General features: G+C 39.1%; 2 protein-coding genes across 5 annotated transcripts; one reads left to right on the top strand and one right to left on the bottom strand.

Annotated features, from left to right (window-relative positions):
- The first annotated feature begins 122 nt into the window (after positions 1-122).
- Positions 123-12,194, top strand: LOC131140372 (ankyrin repeat and SOCS box protein 2-like). Of its 3 annotated transcripts, none has more exons than XM_078796128.1 (8): positions 123-503; positions 4,032-4,201; positions 4,287-4,442; positions 5,620-5,865; positions 5,940-6,111; positions 7,644-8,217; positions 8,312-8,465; positions 10,113-12,194. In XM_078796128.1, the coding sequence occupies exons 1-8, from the start codon at positions 415-417 to the stop codon at positions 10,244-10,246; spliced, it is 1,695 nt and encodes a 564-aa protein (XP_078652254.1). In that variant the 5' UTR covers positions 123-414; the 3' UTR covers positions 10,247-12,194. The 3 variants fall into 3 exon arrangements, with proteins under 3 accessions (XP_078652254.1, XP_057946719.2, XP_078652253.1); XM_058090736.2 differs by lacking the exon at positions 123-503 and adding an exon at positions 2,311-2,600; XM_078796127.1 differs by lacking the exons at positions 123-503; positions 10,113-12,194 and adding an exon at positions 2,311-2,600 and having other exon boundaries at positions 8,312-9,122.
- LOC131140375 (protein FAM181A-like) lies at positions 9,876-21,147 on the bottom strand. Of its 2 annotated transcripts, XM_078796129.1 has the most exons (5): positions 20,964-21,147; positions 19,900-19,990; positions 19,423-19,497; positions 12,664-12,838; positions 9,876-11,442 (listed from the first exon to the last, which is right to left on the bottom strand). In XM_078796129.1, the coding sequence occupies exon 5, from the start codon at positions 11,369-11,371 to the stop codon at positions 10,652-10,654; it is 720 nt and encodes a 239-aa protein (XP_078652255.1). In that variant the 5' UTR covers positions 11,372-11,442; positions 12,664-12,838; positions 19,423-19,497; positions 19,900-19,990; positions 20,964-21,147; the 3' UTR covers positions 9,876-10,651. The 2 variants fall into 2 exon arrangements, with proteins under 2 accessions (XP_078652255.1, XP_078652256.1); XM_078796130.1 differs by lacking the exons at positions 19,900-19,990; positions 20,964-21,147 and adding an exon at positions 19,857-19,876.
- Positions 21,148-21,976: the final 829 nt, after the last annotated feature.

Here is a 21,976-nt window from a genome sequence, read left to right as displayed (position 1 = left end):
GTTTGTTTTAAATGTAACGGGGTGTTTAACACGTAACAGCGCGCTACTACAACACAATGCAATGCAGTTAACTTTCACAATAAGAGCATAAACATCACATCAGCTTTCCCTGTGGAGCTGCAGAATCAAGCGGGAGCAAAACACGGTTCAACATGCCCTTAAAAGGTATCTGTTCTCATCGCCTGAGTTGCTGCTACATTTGCAGCTCTTTCACATTAAGCCTGTCCGCATTTACAGACAGAGAATGGGGGAGACCCCCCCCCCCCACTAAAACAGGCCTCTTGATTCAGTATTGTTTTATTGACCGTACACATCCGTGTTTTTTTTTTACACTGATCTTGTGTTGTGAATCATCAGCCGGGTCTGTGAGCACGCCGTCGCATCGGATGTCTGAGTGGACTACAAACTTCTGGGATGATCGCAGTCAGCAGATACGAGTCTCTTTATAAGAGACTGGATGTTCGTCCTCTTCCAATATCGGGGAGCAAGCTAAACCAGCTCAGGTGAGAACGCAACGCTATTCGACATCGGTTCACATTCTTGACTGAGATTTGGGCTGGAGACGTTTCATAGAAGCTCATGTCACCATCACCACCATGTCAACATCCACCATTTGCATTAGTGATGTCATCATGAAGGAAGGGATGAGGATTCCCGTCACAAACTGTGCGGCTTTGGTCAATTCCATGCCCAAGAGGATTAAGGCAGTGCTAGCTAGATAATACTACAGTAAATATTCAGACTTTGGATGTGTTGACTGTGACGTGTACTCACTTGTGTTTCTAGTTATTTAGACAAGAATGGCTTTGTGATGATATGTAAGTTCGATATGTAGTAAACCTATATATCGAACCAAGCTGTACACAGACTATTTTTATTTTATTTTATTTTATTTTATTTTATTTTATTTTATTTTATTTTATTTTATTTTATTTTATTTTATTTTATTTTATTTTATTTTATTTTATTTTATTTTATTTTATAGTTTTAATTGTCGACTCCAAATTGTCCATAGGTATGAATGTGAGTGTGAATGGTTGTTTGTCTATATGTGCCCTGTGATTGGCTGGCCACCAGTCCAGGGTGTACCCCACCTCTTGCCCCAAGACAGCTGGGATAGGCTCCAGCACCCCCCGCGACCCTTGTGAAGAAAAAGTGGTAGAAAATGAATGAATGAAATAAAATATTCATTCATTTTCTACCGCTTTTTCACCAGCCAATCACAGGGCACATATAGACAAACAACCATTCACACTCACATTCATACCTATGGACAATTTGGAGTCACTAATTAACCTAGCATGTTTTTGGAATGTGGGAAGAAACCGGAGTACCCGGAGAAAACCCACGCATGCACGGGGAGAACATGCAAACTCCACACAGAGATGGCCAAGGGTGGAAGTGAACCCTGGTCTCCTAGCTGTGAGGTCTGCACGCTAACCACAAACATATAGACAAACAACCATTCACACCACACTCATATACTTAAGGACAATTTGGTAAAATATTCCTCCAATTGCCGTTTGACGCCCCTGCACAATTTGATGCTCTAATTTCTAATTTTATTTTATTTTATTTTATTTTATTTTATTTTATTTTATTTTATTTTATTTTATTTTATTTTATTTTATTTTATTTTATTTTATTTTATTTTATTTTATTTTATTTTATTTTAATAATAATAATTATTATTATTATTATAGTTTTAATTGACGACTATGGACAAATTGTCCATAGGTATGAATGTGAGTGTGAATGGTTGTTTGTCTATATGTGCCCTGTGATTGGCTGACCACCAGTCCACTCTTGTGAATGAATGAATGAATGGCCTATCAACAAAAAAGAAAATGGGACCATTTTGTGCAAACAGTCATCATTCATGGTCACGTAATCGGAGAATACAAATGCTATAATAATAATAATAATGATAATAATAATAGCAGATAACAGGTACAAAAATATTTCCATAACCCCAAATTGATATTTTTCTGTGTGGAAGCCAACACAATGCAAAAATGATGACTCGTCAAGGCAATAAGAATTTGAACCATCAACCTTGAACCAATGAGATGACATTTTGTTTGGCTGTACTTCCTGGTTATCATGTCATCTTGGTGTAATAATAATAATGAAGAAGAATAAAATCCCCAGCGAGGAGTGTGTGTGTATACTCGGTACAGTATCATAATAGAGTATTTTCCTATCTAATCAGGCCGTTTAAATGGCAAACAAAGCATGCAAACAAGGAAGGCAAATGACTCTTCCATTCGGGCAACGTTATCTGAGCGTGTGAGCGTGTGTGCTGACATATAAGGATGAAGCCTGAAGTCCCAAAATAATCTCAGCCGCCACAGCTGAGACCCCCACGCCGCGTGTCTGCCTCGCTCTTCTGGCTCCGTGTGTGTGTGTGTGTGTGTGTGTGTGTGTTTCATGTGTTCCACCTCCACGTCGTCCTAGTTAATGATGACCAAATTCAGCTATTCGGAATATTTATCCCAGTTTCGTCACGCCGGAAGAAAGCATAATAACAATGATGATGCAACATCCACACTGACAGGAGACAGCCGGAGACTGAATCACGTGACACCCGAGGAGGATCAGTGAGTCGATCTTTATGTTATGAAATGTGTTCACGCGACATGTTGGATGTCAATCAAAATGGATATTTAAGTGTCTAAATTAGTATATACATTAAAAAAAAATGCAGTGCTTCTTCCAAGATAAGATCGTTATCTCTGACAAACCAGGTTATATTAAGTGTCTTTGTTAGCTTCACGGACATTTGATGGTTACTTCCGGTTTAGAATGATTATACAGTGACCGCGTTATTGTGGTATTATTGTGACTTCATTCATTCATTCATTTTGACGATGTACATATTGATGTCCCTAAATTATATGCATATGACAGTTTTCAATTAATCAATTAATTTGATTATAAACCAACAAAATTAATACATTGATAATGAAATAATGTAAAAAGAAAATATAAATATATTTTTAAATATTTCTGACAATATATTTATATTTATGTAAACCAACAAAATTAATAAATTGATAATGAAATAATGTAAAAAGAAAATAAAAAATATTTTAAAAATATTTCCGACAGTAATATATTTATATTTATATAAACCAACAAAATTAATAAATTAATAATGAAATAATGTAAAAGGAAAATATAAATATATTTTAAAATATTTCTGACAATATATTTATATTTATACAAACCAACAAAATTAATAAATTGATGAAATAATGTAAAAAGAAAATATAAATATATTTATAAATATTTCTGACAATAATATATTTATATTTATATAAACCAACTAAATTAATAAATTGATAATTAAATGATGTACAAAGAAAATAAAAAATAATATATTTTTAAATATTTCTGGCAATAATATATTTATATAAACCAACAAAATTAATAAATTAATAATGAAATAATGTAAAAAGAAAATAAAAATATATTTTAAAATATTTCTGACAAGAATATATTTAAATTTATATAAACCAACAAATGTAAAAAGAAAACATGAATATATTTTTAAATATTTCTGACAATAATATATTTATTTTTATATAAACCAACAAAATTAATAAATTAATAATGAAATAATGTAAGTAAAATATAAATGTTTTAATATTTCTGACTATAATATATTTATATTTATACAAACCAACAAAATCAATAAATTGATAATGAGATAATGTAAAAAGAAAATAAAAATATATTTTAAAATATTTCTGACAATAATATATTTATACAAACCAACAAAATCAATAAATTGATAATGAGATAATGTAAAAAGAAAATAAAATATATTTTAAAATATTTCTGACAATAATATATTTATATTATATTTATATATAACACAATGCAATGCAATATAAAATAAAAAAGAAGCAGCTTTAAACATCCCCATAAGATGAAGGATCATTTCAACAGGGGAGTGTACTCAATGTTCTTTTGTTCTGTTTCTTTCATGTAAATCATTTAAGTTGGTTCTTTTCCACCCTTTTCAGGGATGTCGACCCAGTGGTACTCGTCATCCGAGGAGGTGATGTGGAGGCTGTTAATGAGCTCGTTGCATCTTCTCCTCAGAGGCTGATGAGGGAGAACACAGACGGCTGGATCCCCCTGCATCATGCTGCCTTCAGTGGGCAGCTTGAGTGCCTGAGGACCTTACTTAAAGGTATATTCACACGTGAAGCACATTTCAGCTAATACTATAGTACTTTTACTTCATAAACCGGTTTGTGTCATGTTTCCTGGTGTAGCGCATCCAGGTTCTGCAGACAAGCGTACTTTGCAGGAACAGACGGCTTTGCTGCTCGCGGTATCTGGCGAACATTTATCATGTGTGAAGTGTCTTCTGGAGTCTGGAGCTGATCCTGACATCAGCAGCAAGAATAAAGAAACCCCTTTGTACACAGGTAGGGTGGATCAATGACTTGTTGGACATAATGTTATGGATACCTGCATAATATAACGCAGACATGTCCAAATGAGCTAGCTAACAATGAACGTCATTGGGAAATTCTCATGTTGACACAAAAAAACTTCCATTCACAATCCTTGTGTGATACAAGAAGACATATTTCTTTCCCCTTTCTGTGCATTCTAGCAAAAGAAAATAAGTTAATATGAGCTAGCTAACAATGGATGTCATTGTGAAATTCCTATTTTGACACAAAAAACTTCCATTCACAATCCTTGTGTGATACATGAAGACATAATTCTTTGCCCTTTCTGTGCATTCTAGCACGAGAAAATAATATGAGCTAGCTAACAATGGACATCATGGTGAAATTCCTATTTTGACACAAAAAAACTTCCATTCACAATCCTTGTGTGTTACATGAAGACATATTTCTAGCACGAGAAAATAAGTTAATATGAGCTAGCTAACAATGGACGTCATTGGGAAATTCCTATTTTGACACAAAAAAACTTCCATTCATAATCCTTGTGTGATACAAGAAGACATATTTCTTTCCCTTTTCTGTGCATTCTAGCACGAGAAAATAATATGAGCTAGCTAACAATGGACGTCATTGTGAAATTCCTATTTTGACACAAAAAACTTCCATTCATAATCCTTGTGTGATACAAGAAGACATATTTCTTTCCCCTTTCTGTGCATTCTAGCAAAAAAGAAAGTTAATATGAGCTAGCTAACAATGGACGTCATTGGGAAATTCCTATTTTGACACAAAAAACTTCCATTCACAATCCTTGTGTGATACATGAAGACATATTTCTAGCATGAGAAAATAAGTTAATATGAGCTAGCTAACAATGGACGTCATTGGGAAATTAACATTTTGACACAAAAACCTTCCATTCACAATGGAAGACATATTTCTTTCCCCTTTCTGTGCATTCTAACACGAGAAAATAAGTTAATATGAGCTAGCTAACAATTGTGAAATTAACATTTTGACACAAAAAACTTCTAAAAAAAAGGCATTTACATAACTGACAAAGCTACAGTGATATTATTATTGTAGCCGCTAACATGAAAAACAATTTTTATATGGTGGACTAACACGACGCTTTGCTAACCGTCATTCACAGTGCCCATAATAATGTGTTACTGTGTGTGTGTAGCCTGCAGGTTGGACAACGTGGACATGGTGACCCTCCTTCTCTCCTTCGGGGCTACAGTAAACCAGCGCTGTGCTCAGGGTTGGACAGCCCTCCACGAGGCCGTGTCCACGAGCAACATCGCAATGTGTGACATCCTCATCGAAGCCGGCGCCACGGTCAACCCTTGTAACTCTTACAGCATCACGCCACTCATCGTAGCAGCTCAGCTAGGATGCTCAGAGGCGGTCAATTACCTCATTGGAAAAGGTAAACAATTGGCGGGTATGCGTGGTATGTTTGTTCTTGGCGTGACTGTATAGTATGTACACTTTTTTGTTCAGGCGCAGATGTAAACATGCAGACATGCGACGGCGTCACAGCACTGCATGAGGCTAGCAAAAATGGCCACAAGGACATCGTGGAAGTGTTGTTGTCCAAAAATGCAGACGCGAATAAGCACGCCGACTCGGGATTGCTGGCTCTGCATGTAGCAGCTCAACATGGACACAAAGAGTAGGTTCATTTCTTTGTTGTATAGGTGGGACTGTGGCTGAAAATAATAAGATATATATTATATATTATCATATGAAAAAGTTAGCAGGGACACAACAGTACCCCCCTCTTGCTATGTGTTTTTAATGTGTGATTGTAATTGGGAATATACTTTACGACTCAATTGAAATGTTAGCTATACACCAGCGGCAGGAACGGGAATCTCTGTTTCTGTTCACACAGGAATATTTTTAAATATTTCTGACAATAATATATGGATATTTATATAAACCAACAAAATTAATAAATTAATGAAATAATGTAAAAAGAAAATATAAATATATTTTTAAATATTTCTGACAATAATATATTTATATAAACCAACAAATTAATACGATGATAATTAAATAATATAAAAAATAATAAAAATATATTTTTAAATATTTCTGACAATAATATATTTATATAAACCAACAAAATTAATATGATGATAATGAAATAATATAAAAAATAATACAAATATATTTTTAAATATTTCTGACAATAATAGATTTATATTTATACAAACCAACAAAATGAATAAATTGATAATGAAATAATGTAAAAATATATATATTTTTTCATATTTCTGACAATAATATATTTATATTATACAAACCATCAAAATGAATAAATTGATAATGAAATCATGTAAAATAAAATAAAATATATTTTTAAATATTTCTGACAATAATAGATTCATATTTATATGAACCAACAAAATTAATACATTGATATTGAAATAATGTAAAAATAAAATAAAATATTTGTTAAAATATTTCTGACAATATATTTATATTTATACAAACCATCAAAATCAATAAATTGATAATGAAATAATGTCAAAATACAATAAATATATTTTAAAATATTTCTGACAATAATATATTTATATTTATACAACCAACAAAATTAATAAATTGATAATGAAATCATGTAAAAATAAAATAAAATATATTTTAAAATATTTCTGACAATAATAGATTCACATTTATATGAACCAACAAAATTAATACATTGATATTGAAATAATGTAAAAATAAAATAAAATATTTTTTTTAATATTTCAGAAAATAATATATTTATATTTATACAAACCATCAAAATCAATAAATTGATAATGAAATAATGTCAAAAGACAATAAATATATTTTAAAATATTTCCGACAATAATATATTTATATTCATACAAACCAAAAAAATTAATAAATTGATAATGAAATCATGTAAAAATAAAATAAAATATATTTTTAAATATTTCTGACAATAATAAATTTATATTTATACAAAGCAACAAAATTCAAATTCAAAATATTTGCCCATCCCTGTTTTAGAGTCTAATCTTTATTTTGGTATGTTCCATATTCATATAGAACACAATATGTTGTGTACCTTAAAAGGTCAGTCAATATTATCTAAATGTGCTGGGATTGAATGAGTTTAGAAGGAATCAAACCAGCGGACGGCAACAGTCAACACCGCCAATTGACCCAACACTGTTCCTTTGTTTTCAGCATCGTGTCTCTGCTTGTCCCCGTGACGAGCCGCACCCGGATTCGCCACAGTTGGATCAGTCCTCTGCACCTGGCAGCGGAACACAACCAACCCCGAGCAGCAGCTGCGCTCCTCAAGGCGGGCGCGGATGTCAACGCCACGCTGGGCCCCTCTCGCGCCACGCTCTACCCTGACGGACGCGCGACAGCGCTCTACTTTGCGGTCGCTAACAGCTCCGCGGAAACCGCAGAGCTGCTCTTAAACGCAGGCGCCAGACTGGACTTGGACCCTATCAGTCCTCTGCTGCAAGCCGTGCATGACGGCAGCATGGAGACCGTGACACTTTTGCTACAGAGAGGCGCTGACGTCAACGTCAGGATGCCATCTTGGGCGACAACGTTCCCTGCGGTTGTTGCGCTATGCATGGATAATCTGCCTCTACTCAAGTGCCTTCTGGATAACGGTTGTGATGCCGTGTCCTGCTTCACGTGCACATACGGTCCGGGTTCTCATCCGGAACAATCTCATATAAGAACTATCGGTAGTTCTCTTCACTTACGCTGCACCGAAGCACCACATCAAACCACCACACAGGTGCCACAAAGAAGCAACACAATTTGGAACATAACCCTTCAGTGTATGAAACTTCTCATTTTTTCTGTCTCGTTCCTCTTTTTTTTTTTTTTAGTTTTGTGAATGGATTGCGACATCGCTTATGAGAAAATTCGCCGGACCGATCGTAGACTTGCTGCTGGAGTATGTCGCTCATGTTGGATTGTGCAGCAAACTCACGCAACTGCTGGACAGCCACCACGAATGGAGAGATGTAAAGAGGAAGTCAGGTAAGACGAACAATACGCCTACTTCTCCTACAGTTGGTACGTTCCGATTCATTCATAACAACACGTTCATTGTTGTGGAACTGCACTACATCATACTGATCAGATATTGATATTGGTTATATCACCTTGTACTTCGGTACGAGGTGCATTATTATATAAAAAAACAACAACCTTAAACTGGATTATGGAAAGCAGGAAGTGAACAAATGTAACAGTTACTGATTGTAAAAGTACCAGATGGAGGGGTAGGATTTAATAAGCTTTGCTTCTTCCTACTCCTTTTGGACATGTGGAACTGTGAACTGATTATGTGATGCATTCAATTGTAATCTGATGCATGTTCAAATGAAATAAAACCATTAAAAAAAATAAAAAATAATAAGAAAATATTTTAAAAATTAAAAAAATATATATTTAAAAAATACAATTAAATAAAATTAAATTATATTAGGAAAACAGGAAGTGAACAAATGTAACAGTTACTGCTTGTATAAGTACCAGATGGAGGGGTAGGATTTAAAAAGCTTTGCTTCTTCCTACTCCTTTTGGACATGTGGAACTGTGAACTGATTATGTGATGCATTCAATTGTAATCTGATGCATGTTCAAATGGAAAAAAAAACATAAAAATTTTTTTTTAATAAAAATTTAAAACAAAAAAAGCGGTAGAAAATGAATGAATGAATGAAAATATTAAAAAAAAAAAACAAAAACAAAAAAACTTAAATTATATTCAGAAAGCAGGAAGTGAACAAATGTAACAGTTACTGATTGTAAAAGTACCAGATGGAGGGGTAGGATTTAATAAGCTTTGCTTCTTCCTACTCCTTTTGGACATGTGGAACTGTGAACTGATTATGTGATGCATTCAATTGTAATCTGATGCATGTTCAAATGGAAAAAAAACATTAAAAAACATTTTTTTAAATAAAAATTTAAAACAAAAAAAGCGGTAGAAAATGAATGAATGAATGAAAATATTTTTTAAATTAAATTAAAAAAATAAAATAATTTTTTTTTAAAATTATATTCAGAAAGCAGGAAGTGAACAAATGTAACAGTTACTGATTGTAAAAGTACCAGATGGAGGGGTAGGATTTAATAAGCTTTGCTTCTTCCTACTCCTGATACTGAAATTGACCAATATCACATTTGTATGCTGATATCGGGCCGATTAATGTTGATACCAATAATTAATCGGACATCCCTACTAATAATACATTATTGCCTATTTGGGGTTTGACATTTCCTCCTTCACATATTTGCTGATTATTTTTTTTTGTGCTATTAATTGTTAATTGGGCGGCACGGCGGTCGAGTGGTTAGTGCGCAGGCCTCACAGCTAGGAGACCTGAGTTCAATTCCACTCTCATCCATCTCTGTGTGGAGTTTGAATGTTCTAAGTGGTGCTAAGTGGTGCAGTGACCTTCATGATCCAGCAGATGGAGCTGTTACTTAAGTGTACTTAAGCGTGAAATATGAGGAATTATTAACCTTGGTGGAGGTCTGCTCTGTACAGAATGTAATTATCTTTCCAAGGGTTTCATACGTGATACAGGTTTTGTGTTAATAAAGTGGTTGCTGGGTAAATTTCTTTCCACTTTGTTCATATTTCTGCATGTTTTTTTTTTTTATGTCTCTCCTTAGTGTCACCTCGTTCACTGCGGCACCTTTGCAGATTAAGTATTCGCAGCCAAGTGGGCCCACGTAGACTGAGATCCCTCACAAGCTTACCTCTACCGGGAAGACTGATAAGATACCTCACCGGGATGGACGAATGAAGTACATTTTATATTTGTCCGTGTCCTTTTTTTAACCATGTCTAATATATCTGTAAAGCATTATATCTATTTATAAACTCTTATGATGTGACTTTCTCTTTTGTTTTTTTTTTTCAACTTTCATTTCACAGGAAAAACCTCGATAAAAATTAACTTAAGCCCACGGGACTTCTTGTGGGAATCGTTTATTTAAGAAATGAAAGCATCTGTATCAAACATTACTGCGACAAAGAAGAGCCTAAAAGTAGAAACCTGTCAACTTACTGTGCGGCATCAGAGAAACAAGAACATGAAGAAGTGCATTTTAGTCCTCTAGAGGTGAGCCAAAAATAGTATTCCATTAAGTGCTTGAGGAAGTGTCTCATTATTGATTGCTGAGATGACAAGAATTAGTCGTATTTGTGTTTAAATGAAGCCAAAGACGCTGAAGATCGGTGACGGGATAGCGGGCTTGGTGGGTATAGGTTTGACGACAACGTGCGTATGAATCTTCTGCTCCGGTCTCTCAGGTTCCGCTTTACACCACAGTCCTATAGCGGGATGCGGCACCATGATGTGACCCTGGATGACCTGCTGCTGGTGGTGGTGGTGGTGGTGGTGGTGATGGTGGACTTGGAAAGGGCAGCAAGCGCACACGCTGAAACCGCGATGAGAGATACGCTCCAGTTTCAGAGCCTCTTTGGAGATCTTTGCGTCCTCATCGTGACCTTTTCTGTGATCTCTGGTCTCTGTGGATGCTGGGTGATTCATTCTCAGTCCGGACTGGGAGTGATCCCGCTTGGTTATTTTGGGTTCTTCCCAGAAAGAGGCCGGAAGTTGGCGTTTCCTCATTGGGACCTGTTCCACAGAACCGCACACATTTTCTGCACTCGCACCCGCGTCCTTTTCTGGAACTTGTAAACCGGAAGCAACCGTGGGTTTGGCGCATTGCGCAGATCGGAGCGGGTGACATCTCGGCACACGGGAGTATTTCTGAGAGAAGCGCTTGAGCTGTTTCTGTAGGTACTTCCTGTGGTCCACCGAGCGTCTGCACGGGGCCGACTTATCCAAGGCCGCCTTGATGTCGCTCGATGCGAGGTTCACAAAATTGAGCAACGTTCTCACCTCGTTGTCTGCATTTGCCATTTTTATCCGATGCTTCTGTTTCCGCGATGAATCGTCAATCCATGTTAAAAATCGTAGTCCATCATCAAAACCTGCAGGTAGGGAAAGTGAAATTATTATTTATTTGACTTGCAGCTTGACAAAAATTAAGAAAAAAAGTGGACTTCTGTTATGGCAAATGAATTGATTTTTAGGCTTTGGTGACAGTAACCGAAATCTAGAAATCTGAGTAGAAAACGCTCCAGAAAATCAGGTTTTCAGGGAGTAAAGGGGGGGCCCAGATGTACTATACCAGGGGTCTCAAACACGCGGCCAAATGTGGCCCGCAGGACACTAGTTTGAGGCCCCCCGCCTTGATATGAAAGTTTAAAGTTTGATATGGATGCTGTATGGTATCATGTACCCGGAAAAAATTATTACGTTTGATTAATGTTCATGTTAAAGGTTAAATAACTGTTAATAGTTATCCTCCCTATCCGTGTGGAAGTGGTAAGTTTTGGGCTTTTTAAGTTTAAAGGAAATAACTTGAAGGCTACCGTTTAGGTCGTTAGCTCTCTAGTTTGCGAGTTAGCATGTGTCTCAAGACCCTGCAGTTGCGCAATATGTTGTAAATAAAAAGAGTATAAATGTGACTATAGTCGTGTTTTGTCATGTCTACAGGGCTCTAATAATGCTTTGTTCATTTTAATCTGAAAAAAATAATTTGTCTACCCACCAACTATATGTGGTTTCTTAAGTTTTTATTATTTGCCGTTTTATTATTATTATTATATTTATTTATTACTGATTGATTGATTTTCTTTATTCTTGATTTGTTTATTTTTCATCTTATTTTGTGTAGAAAAATAAAAAGTAAGATATTGGAGAACAGTGAAATGTTTTATCAGAGCTTTTCTTTCTATTAATTTTTCTGTTTTTAATAAATGCGTTTTTTTTGTTTGTTTTTTTTTGGAAAACCTGATGCGGCCCAGCCTCGCCCAGACCCTAGCTCCAGTGGCCCCCAGGTAAATTGAGTTTGAGACCCCTGTACTATACTATCACATGAGGCTCACTGCGTCACCATTGGGGAAACCCTCTAATATTATATTAACATAACTATATAATTCCTGCAAAAACGCTACAGAAAATCAGGTTTTCGGGGAGTAAAGGGGGGGGGGGGTCCAGATGTACTATACTATCACATGAGGCTCACTGTGTCACCCTCTACCCTCTAAACCCTCTAATATTATATTAACATAACTATATAATTCCCGAAAAATGAATCCTAATGATTGATTATGTATATATTAGCTATATGACAAAATGCGACTCACCAGTGATGTTGGGGTGCTCCTCTGTAGCGGTGTCCAGCCTGCATTTGGGGGGTACTTGAGCAAGCTGAATGAATATAAACTCCTTGTAGTTGTGGTGCTTCCCTTGAACCAATCAGCGACCTCAGGCCCCTCACAATGGACCCCAATCAGCCTGCGAGCGCCCTGCTATCGAATTCTTCCCCATTGCAAATTGTTGTCATGGAGATGTGAAGAGGAAAAAAACGGCATTTACTTGATGCCTTTTTTTTTTTATCATTCAGAGTATTTGTTATAGATTTGTAAAAAAAAAAAAAAAACACAGTGCGGACTACCAGGTATGGGTATTACACTAAATATGTATGCTTTTAAATAAAGTTACGCTTACTTCTCAGAGAGTGATGTCAGCTATAGCAAGATGAGAAGAAGGGATAAGAGGAGGGGGGGGGTGTGATCTAAAGAGTGCATAACCATGGAAAGGGGGCTTGAACGCTGAAGAATCTTGTCTTTCTGTTTGCCCCCTCAATCGAGCCGCACAAAGGCTGAATTACTCATTCAAACCCGGCGGGACAAAGGCAAAAGGAGCCTGGATAGCACTCCTGCATTTGTAGTCAAACATTTAGAGACTTAAATCGAGTCGTCATGAAGGAGAAAGAGTAAGGGACAAAGCCCATAGAATTGCCATCAGCAAACATTTTCCTGTGTCATATTATGGAGTCTCCATGGCTCCCTCTGGCCGGCGGACAATAGCACAAGTTTGCACACTCGAATACTGTCACCCTGCCAACGGCAACAACAAGGCCCAACACAGGACAAGAGGAGAAAAGCATTGGACTCTGCGGGGAAGGTGGCAATAGAGGAGGAAAGGGCTACTTGTGAAATGCTAATTGGGCTTCATCCCCTCATTGAAGTGTGGGGGTGGGGGGGGGGGGGTAGGGGGCTGAGGAGGGAAGGTTTGTGTGTATGCGTGGAGCACCTCAGGATTGTATTGTTCTTCTAGTGGACACTCAATTGTGCGTCATGGGATAAATGTCTTTCGACGCACCTCTTGAGCGATCGGTGAATCAATCGGGGGAGTTTGGTGAGAACACCCCCAAAATGTGGTAGGCTGACTTTGGGGTGTGGACACCTTTGTATTTTAAGTCAAAGATCCTCTATATGACAGGGACTCCTGCTATGTTTAAGGATATACTGCTGAAGGTATTTGCCATATGCCAATCACAGGGCACATATAGACAAACAACCATTCACACTCACATTCATACCTATGGACAATTTGGAGTCGCTAATTAACCTAGCATGTTTTTGGAATGTGGGAGGAAACCGGAGTACCCGGAGTAAACCCACGCATGCACGGGGAGAACATGCAAACTACACACAGAGATGGCCTAGGGTGGAATTGAACCCTGGTCTCCTAGCTGTGAGATCTGAAGGTTTGAGGCTAACCATTCGACTGCTGTGCAGCCCGGCTAACTACCATTCATTCATTCATTCATACATTTTCTACCGCTTTTTCCTCACAGGGGTGCTGGAGCCTATCCCAGCTGTCTTCGGGTGAGAGGCGGGCCAGCCAATCACAGGGCACATATAGACAAACAACCATTCACACTCATATTCATACCTATGGATAATTTGGAGTCGCCGATTAACCTAGCATGTTTTTTTTGGAATGTGGGAGGAAACCGGAGTACCCGGACGGGGAGAACATGCAAACTCCACACAGAGATGGCCGAGGGTGGAATTGTACCCTGGTCTCCTAGCTGTGAGGTCTGAAGGTCTGAGGCTAACCACTCGACCGCCGTGCAGCCCGGCTAACTAACGTTAATTCATTCATTTTCTACTGCTTTTTCCTCACGAGGGTCGCGGGGAGTGCTGGAGCCTATTCCAGCTGTCTTCGGGCAAGAGGCGGGGTACACCCTGGACTGGTCACCAGCCAATCACAGGGCACATATAGACAAACAACCATTCACACTCACATTCATACCTATGGATAATTTGGAGTTGCTAATTAACCTAGCATGTTTTTGGAATGTGGGAGGAAACCGGAGTACCCGGACGGGGAGAACATGCAAACTCCACACAGAGATGGCCGAGGGTGGAATTGTACCCTGGTCTCCTAGCTGTGAGGTCTGAAGGTCTGAGGCTAACCACTCGACCGCCGTGCAGCCCGGCTAACTAACATTCATTCATTCATTTTCTACTGCTTTTTCCTCACGAGGGTCGTGGGGGTTGCTGGAGCCTATTCCAGCTGTCTTCGGGCAAGAGGCGGGGTACACCCTGGACTGGTCACCAGCCAATCACAGGGCACATATAGACAAACAACCATTCACACTCACATTCATACCTATGGATAATTTGGAGTTGCTAATTAACCTAGCATGTTTTTTTTGGAATGTGGGAGGAAACCGGAGTACCCGGAGAAAGAAAACCCACGCATTCACGGGGAGAACATGCAAACTCCACACAGAGATTGAACTGAATTGAACCCTGGTCTCCTAGCTGTGAGGTCTGTGCGCTAACCATGACTGCTGGGATAGGCTCCAGCACCCCCCGCAAGGAAAAAGATTCCCTGCACTGCAAAAACTATGGTCACAGATTCTCGTGCTTGTGTTTTTAAGCCAAGAATCTGCCAAGTTTTAAAGTGATATCATACATGGATATCATACATGGATATCATACATGATGACCCAGCAACTCCCAAAAGGAGAAGCCAATACTTGACTTGACACCATGATTGATTGCTCCTCTCTGCAAGTGTTTGGTACGATGTGGAGTCAGTCCTCCAGGTCTATACATGTCCTCTGACTGGTCTATTTCTTTTTAGGCCACACAACCTTCTTTATGTGAGTTGAGGCAATGGGACGCCATTGTCCTCCTCTCGCTTCTTCTTCTCCTCTTCTTCAGCTTCTGTGTTCAGCTGAAAGGCTCCGATGAACAATAGGACCCCCCCCCTCCCTTGTCATTCCCTCTCTCTCTCTCCACGGGCCCGTCACCGGACTCTTAAGCTTTTGAAGTGACAAGAATGAGAGGAGAGGAAGTGGAATGGCGTCTATAAATCTAAGCGGATATGCGCGAGGACAGGTGGTTTTGAGTTTAACTACTAGATCTCGTTGAAAAAGCGATGGATATATTTCTTCAATGAACCACAGCTTCCTACTGTTGGTAGCACTCATGTAGTCGCAGACTTTTTAGAGTTTTGGTGTAATTGTACGTGAAAATGTACTGCTTTAAAAATATATATTGCGGTAAAGGTCAGATGCTGTTTAGGATGAAGACAATCTCTGCTTATCTTCCGGCATCCATTGATGTGAGCCGCTTTTCTTAGTCACCGCATCTTCTTTGCCTAAAAATACACTTTATTGATTCCCCTGGGAGCAAATCATGTGTTTTGCAGCACAAGAAGTAGCCCAGATAGCGGTAAAAACAGAGAAAAAGGGAAATTGGTAAAACATTACATGATATGAGCTTCTTTGGGGACATTAAGGCCAGAGATTGATAAGGGGAACAGCTTTATCTTTTGGGAAAATTCCATCAAATTAGACAAATTAGACATAGGATGACTGGGAAATGCGAATCACCTTCAACAGTTATATAAAACATGAGTGTATATTTTCGGTTTAAAACATTTTTGTACTTTTCTGTATTTCACTTAAGTTTTGAGGCTGCACGGGGGATGAGTGGTTAGCTTGCAGACCTCACAGCTTGGAAACTGGAGTTCAATCCCACCCTCGGCCATCTCTGCGTGGGTTTTCTCCGGGTACTCCGGTTTCCTCCCACATTCCAAAAAAAAAAAACATGCTAGGTTAATTAGCGACTCCAAATTGTCCATAGGTATGAATGTGAGTGTGAATGGTTGTTTGTCTATATGTGCCCTGTGATTGGCTGGCCCGAAGACAGCTGGGATAGGCTCCAGTCCCCCCCGCGACCCTCATGTGGAAAAGCGGTAGAAAATGAATGAATGAATGAATGTTAGTTAGCCGGGCTGCACGGTGGTCGGGTGGTTAGCCTCGGACATTCAGACCTCATAGCTAGGAGACCAGGGTTCAATTCCACCCTCGGCCATCTCTGTGTGGAGTTGGCATGTTCTCCCCGTGCATGCGTAGGTTTTCTCCGGGTACTCCGGTTTCCTCCCACATTCCAAAAACATGCTAGGTTAATTAGCGACTCCAAATTGTCCATAGGTATGAATGTGAGTGTGAATGGTTGTTTGCCTATATGTGCCCTGTGATTGGCTGGCGACCAGTCCAGGGTGTTAGTCCACCTCTTGCCCAAAGACGGCTGGGATAGGCTCCAACACCCCCGCGACCCTCGTGAGGAAAAAAGCGGTAGAAAATGAATGAATTAATGAATGTTAGTTAGCCGGGCTGCACGGTGGTCGGGTGGTTAGCCTCAGACATTCAGACCTCATAGCTAGGAGACCAGGGTTCAATTCCACCCTCGGCCATCTCTGTGTGGAGTTTGCATGTTCTCCCCGTGCATGCGTGGGTTTTTTTCCCGGGTACTCCGGTTTCCTCCCACATTCCAAAAACATGCTAGGTTAATTAGCGACTCCAAATTGTCCATAGGTATGAATGTGAGTGTGAATGGTTGTTTGTCTATATGTGCCCTGTGATTGGCTGGCCACTAGTCCAGAGTGTACCCCGCCTGTCACTCGAAGACAGCTGGGATAGGCTCCAGCACCCCCGTGACCCTCGTGAGGATGAGCGGTAGAAAATAAATGAATGAATGAACTGTAAGGTAGGCACCAAACCCAATTCTGCAGGATTTAGGAGTCATGTGCCCTTTGTGACACTAGATGGCACTCTTCTTCCACTCTCACCTCTAAGACTTACCCCTTATTTTGCTCTTTAACACTGACATTTATTGATTGGCTGAGATTCAAATGATCTTTTTGGCATAGGTGCGTGCAAGGTGATGGGAGGTCAAACCTGCAACAGTGCATACCAAAGCAATTTAATAAGGCGGGTTTCCTCATGTGACTTTTAAAAAGGCCAGTGATGTATATGCTGAGGCTGCTTGTTAGATTAGAGGGGAGGAAGGAACAGGAAGGATGGAGTGCTTTTCTTCTTGTCAGATAATCGATATTAGGACAGACTGAAGGAGAGGATGGACGAGTGGAACCGCTGGGTCGACGGTTTGCACATATCCAATTCTGTACTTCAGAAAGTCTGGTGTGTACGGTTTAATATGTAAACGTATCAGACTTGCATCTTTATTGCTTAACAAAGCAAGTCGCAGAGCCGGCCTCCTTTTATTGACGCCACAAGCAATAGCCGCAAATGAACCCGTGCAATCTGTTCACTGTTTTCTTAACGTTTACTGCACTTCCCCATTGAGAGGAGCCTGCACCTTGCAATTATCTACTTGCTTTATTAAAAGTGACATAAGTAGGGAATAATCCAACCTCAATTTCTTTAAAGCTGGCTCCTTTTTTTTGGGCAGGTCAGGTTCAGAACCTCAAGATATTTTAAGATTAAGAAGGAATAGATGGAGAAAATGCAGCAAAAAGAACATCTTTACTGTTCAAACACAGTGGCGGGGGTAGGGGGGTATGCTGGAGCCTATCCCAGCTGAGGCGAGGTACACCCTGGACTAGTTGGGCACGCAGGGCCCATATATAGACAAACAACCATTCACACTCACATTCATACCTATGGACAATTTGGAGTCGCTAATTAACCTAGCATGTTTTTGGAATGTGGGAGGAAACCGGAATACCCGGAGTAAACCCACGCATGCACGGGGAGAACATGCAAACTCCACACAGAGATGGCAGAGGGTGGAATTGAACCCTGGTCTCCTAGCTGTAAGGTAAGAAGGTCTGAGGCTAACCACTCGACCACCGTGCAGCCCATCTAACTAACATTCATTCATTTTCTACCGCATTTTCCTCACAAGGGTTGAGGGGTATGCTGGAGCCTATCCCAGCTGTCTTTGGGCGAGAGGCGGGGTACACCCTGGACTGGTCGCCAGCCAATCACAGAGCACATATAGACAAACAACCATTCACACTCACATTCATACCTATGGACAATTTGGAGTCGCTAATTAACCTAGCATGTTTTTTTTGGAATGTGGGAGGAAACCGGAATACCCGGAGAAAACCCACGCATGCACGGGGAGAACATGCAAACTCCACACAGAGATGGTCGAGGGTGGAATTGAACTCGGGTCGTCTAGCTGTGAGGTCTGCGCGCTAACCACAAACATATAGACAAACAACCATACACACCACACTCATATACTTATGGACAATATGGTCAAATATTCCTCCAATTGCCGCTTGACACCCCTGCACAATTTGATGCTCTAATGTTCCATTGAAGGAAACGGCACCCCAGATCATGATGGCACTTTTGATCAGCTGACTATATTTTGCAGCCTAAAATTGCTTAATCAAACATTTTTTTTGTCTCACTCCTATTTCTTCATTTTGGACATGTTGAATTGTGCAAGTGTAAACACACAATGTACTTTAAGGGAAAAAAAAGCCCACAAAACTCCTTTGGGAAGAACGACAACACAGTTTAGAGAGCTGTAAGCTCACTCTTGTTCTTCTGTATGAATGTTAAAAGTACATTCTTTTATACTTTTTCCACTTTTATGACCTATAAATGTTGTATTCTCCTGTTAAATGATGCCAAAGGTTTGCACATTTGGAAGCGATCCCTGAAAGACGTTTGGGAACGCTCGGATTCAGAGAGTTTTTTCTTACAATGGCTCTCTGTGACATCACAGTGAGCTTTGTGAGAAGTCACAAGCTGGATGGAGCAAGTCACTTACTTATATGGGCGTGCCTGGGTTCAAGCTGTTAGCTGTACAAGCTGAGTGGGACCAATCACAGTAGAGTGGGCGTGCCTGGAAATCCAAGGAAATACAACTGGAATAGTTGCAGATTCTGGAAGATCTAGAAAGCTTTCTATGCGGGTTATCCTGCTCTATATGAGTCCAAAACTTAATACAAAGGGATGGAAATTAAATAAAATTAAATTAAATTCAATATACTGTGCAATACAGCAGCTCTAGTGTTCTAGTGACAGCGCTACAATAGCTCCAGCACCAAGGTTTGATTCTCACTGCCAGTTAACTGTGAATGTCACGTACACTACATGGCTGTGGGCTGTGGGATCATTTCATAACTGCGCCTTGGGAAGACCACCGGCCTGATTATGCAATAAGCCCCGATGAATCCAAGGATGGAAAAAGTATTGGGAGACCTCATATTGACAGGAAGAAGAACAAAGAAGAGAAGTGCCTCACTTCAGTGTACCGTGCAGCGAAATGAAGTTCCCAGCTCTGTTAGATGCCCTCAAATAAACCGTCTTCTGTGAGGATACTGGTGTTCCAGGAGCTAAAAAAGTTGAAAAAAATGTATTATTGTATTAGTTTAGTTAGTAGGGGTGTCACAATATATTGCAAGATTTCTTGTTCAGAAAAAAACTATGCAGTGAGCACGATAATAAATTAATTAATTAATCACACAATAAATGAAAATGAACTCAATATAGGCCATGTGCTTGTGTGGCAGGAAGTGACTTCACTCAGTGTATTGGCTTCAGCACTTTGTAGTATTTGTTCCATAGAACAATGGCATGAAAGGAGTGAGTTTCATACAATTAATTTGTCTCAATGGGTGGAGGCGGGGCCGGTAGCATATACACACACACACACAGTAGAGGAGTGTAGAAGTGAGGAGCAATGCAAGTTAACATTCATTTACTATGGCTTATACTCACGAGGGGGTGCTGGAGCCTATCCCAGCTGTCTTCGGGCGAGAGGCGGGGTACACCCTGGACCGGTCGCCAGCCAATCACAGGGCACATGTAGACAAACAACCATTCACACTCACATTCATACCTATGGACAATTTGGAGTCGCCAATTGCAAGGTAACATAGTGGAAATAAAATTAGTAGATATGTTTGTATGTTTTTCATATTTTTTTTCATTGTACTTTTCTTAAAAGTAATGTTAAAATCTCAGAAGGATTAAGGAAAACTGCATTTTTAGGGGGGGATTTTGCCATCATAAAGTTTTTCTTTTCTGTGCTTTTCAAAGATAAAAACTGTTCAAAAGCGACACCTCGTTAGAGCACGTAATGGGATACACATATACTGCCTATTAAAACATGATTTATGGTTTAATATACATGCTGTGACCATGTAGTGACAGGTACATGTAATACTACAATCTTTTTTGTTTATCAGCCATTCTCAACAGCTAGCTTCCATGCTATACACGGTGATTTCACATAACAACGCTTTCTAAAGTCAGAAATAAAAACAATAAACATAAAAACACAGCATCCCGAATATGTTTTCTTACCTTTTGGTGGTGTCTGAGGCGTTGTGAGCTCGACGCCGTTATGCTAGGGCGAGTCTGTGGTGAAGCTAGTTGCTAGTAGCTAGCTAGCTAGCAGGTGTGTTCTGGCTAAGTGTCAATACGTCAGTGATGTAACAATATAATAATACTAACAATTACGCTTTTTTGATACTTTTTCAGACAATTTTTTTCTGTTTTTATATCTTTAAAAAACATAGAAACGTGTTCATGTCTCGCATGAAAATGAAAATCCCTAAAAAGTGCACTTTCCCTTTAAATAAGTTCTACTCGTACAAGTTGAACCGTGATGTTCTTGAATGCAGCTTCTTGGTCAGAAACAAATAACCCATACCATATAAATCAGTTCCACACCAAATGTAATTATTAAATTATTAAATTATAAGCACAGAATTGTCCAAAATGTCAGAGTTAGTCACCTAACGCGACCTAATCCTCATGTCCAAAGACTTTTGTCCACATGCTTCGACCCATGGAACAGCATATCCTCCGCCATAAGCAGCTATGTTTGTAAGTTTTTCATATTTTTTTCATTGTACTTTTCTTAAAAGTAATGTTAAAATCTCAGAAGGATTAGGGAAAACTGCATTTTAGGGGGAATTTTGCCATCATTATTTTTTTCTTTTCTGTGCTTTTCAAAGATAAAAACAGTTCAAAAGTGACACCTGGCTAGTAGCACGTAATGGGATACACATATACTGGTTTCTCAACAGCTAGCTTCCATGCTATACACGTTGATTTCATATAACAACGTTTTCCAATGTCAGAAATAAAAAACAATAAACATAAAAACACAGCATCTCGAATATGTTTTCTTACCTTTTGGTGGTGTCTGAGGCGTTGTGAGCTCGACGCCGTTATGCTAGGGCGAGTCTGTGGTGAAGCTAGCTGCTAGTCGGCTAGTAGCTAGCTAGCTAGCTAGCTAGCAGGTGTGTAATGTAACTATATAATAATATTAACAATGACGCTTTTTGGATACTTTTTCAGACAACTTTTTT

Source organism: Doryrhamphus excisus, linkage group LG14 (genome assembly GCF_037039965.1).
Source record: "Doryrhamphus excisus strain RoL-2023G ecotype Guam linkage group LG14, RoL_Dexc_Guam_v1.1, whole genome shotgun sequence".
In the NCBI taxonomy this organism is placed as follows: Eukaryota; Metazoa; Chordata; class Actinopteri; order Syngnathiformes; family Syngnathidae; genus Doryrhamphus; species Doryrhamphus excisus.
The sequence above is the reverse complement of the archived record's forward strand: the minus strand, read 5'-3'. Positions and strand labels throughout refer to the sequence as shown.

Coding starts and splice junctions, on each gene's coding strand:
- LOC131140372 (XM_058090736.2), top strand. CDS start 2,461: ATGATGACCAAATTCAGCTATTCGGAATATTTATCCCAGTTTCGTCAC. Junction 4,443..5,619: donor AGAAACCCCTTTGTACACAG/GTAGGGTGGATC, acceptor GTGTGTGTGTAG/CCTGCAGGTTGGACAACGTG. Junction 8,466..10,112: donor AGATGTAAAGAGGAAGTCAG/GTAAGACGAACA, acceptor GTCTCTCCTTAG/TGTCACCTCGTTCACTGCGG.
- LOC131140375 (XM_078796129.1), bottom strand. CDS start 11,371: ATGGCAAATGCAGACAACGAGGTGAGAACGTTGCTCAATTTTGTGAAC.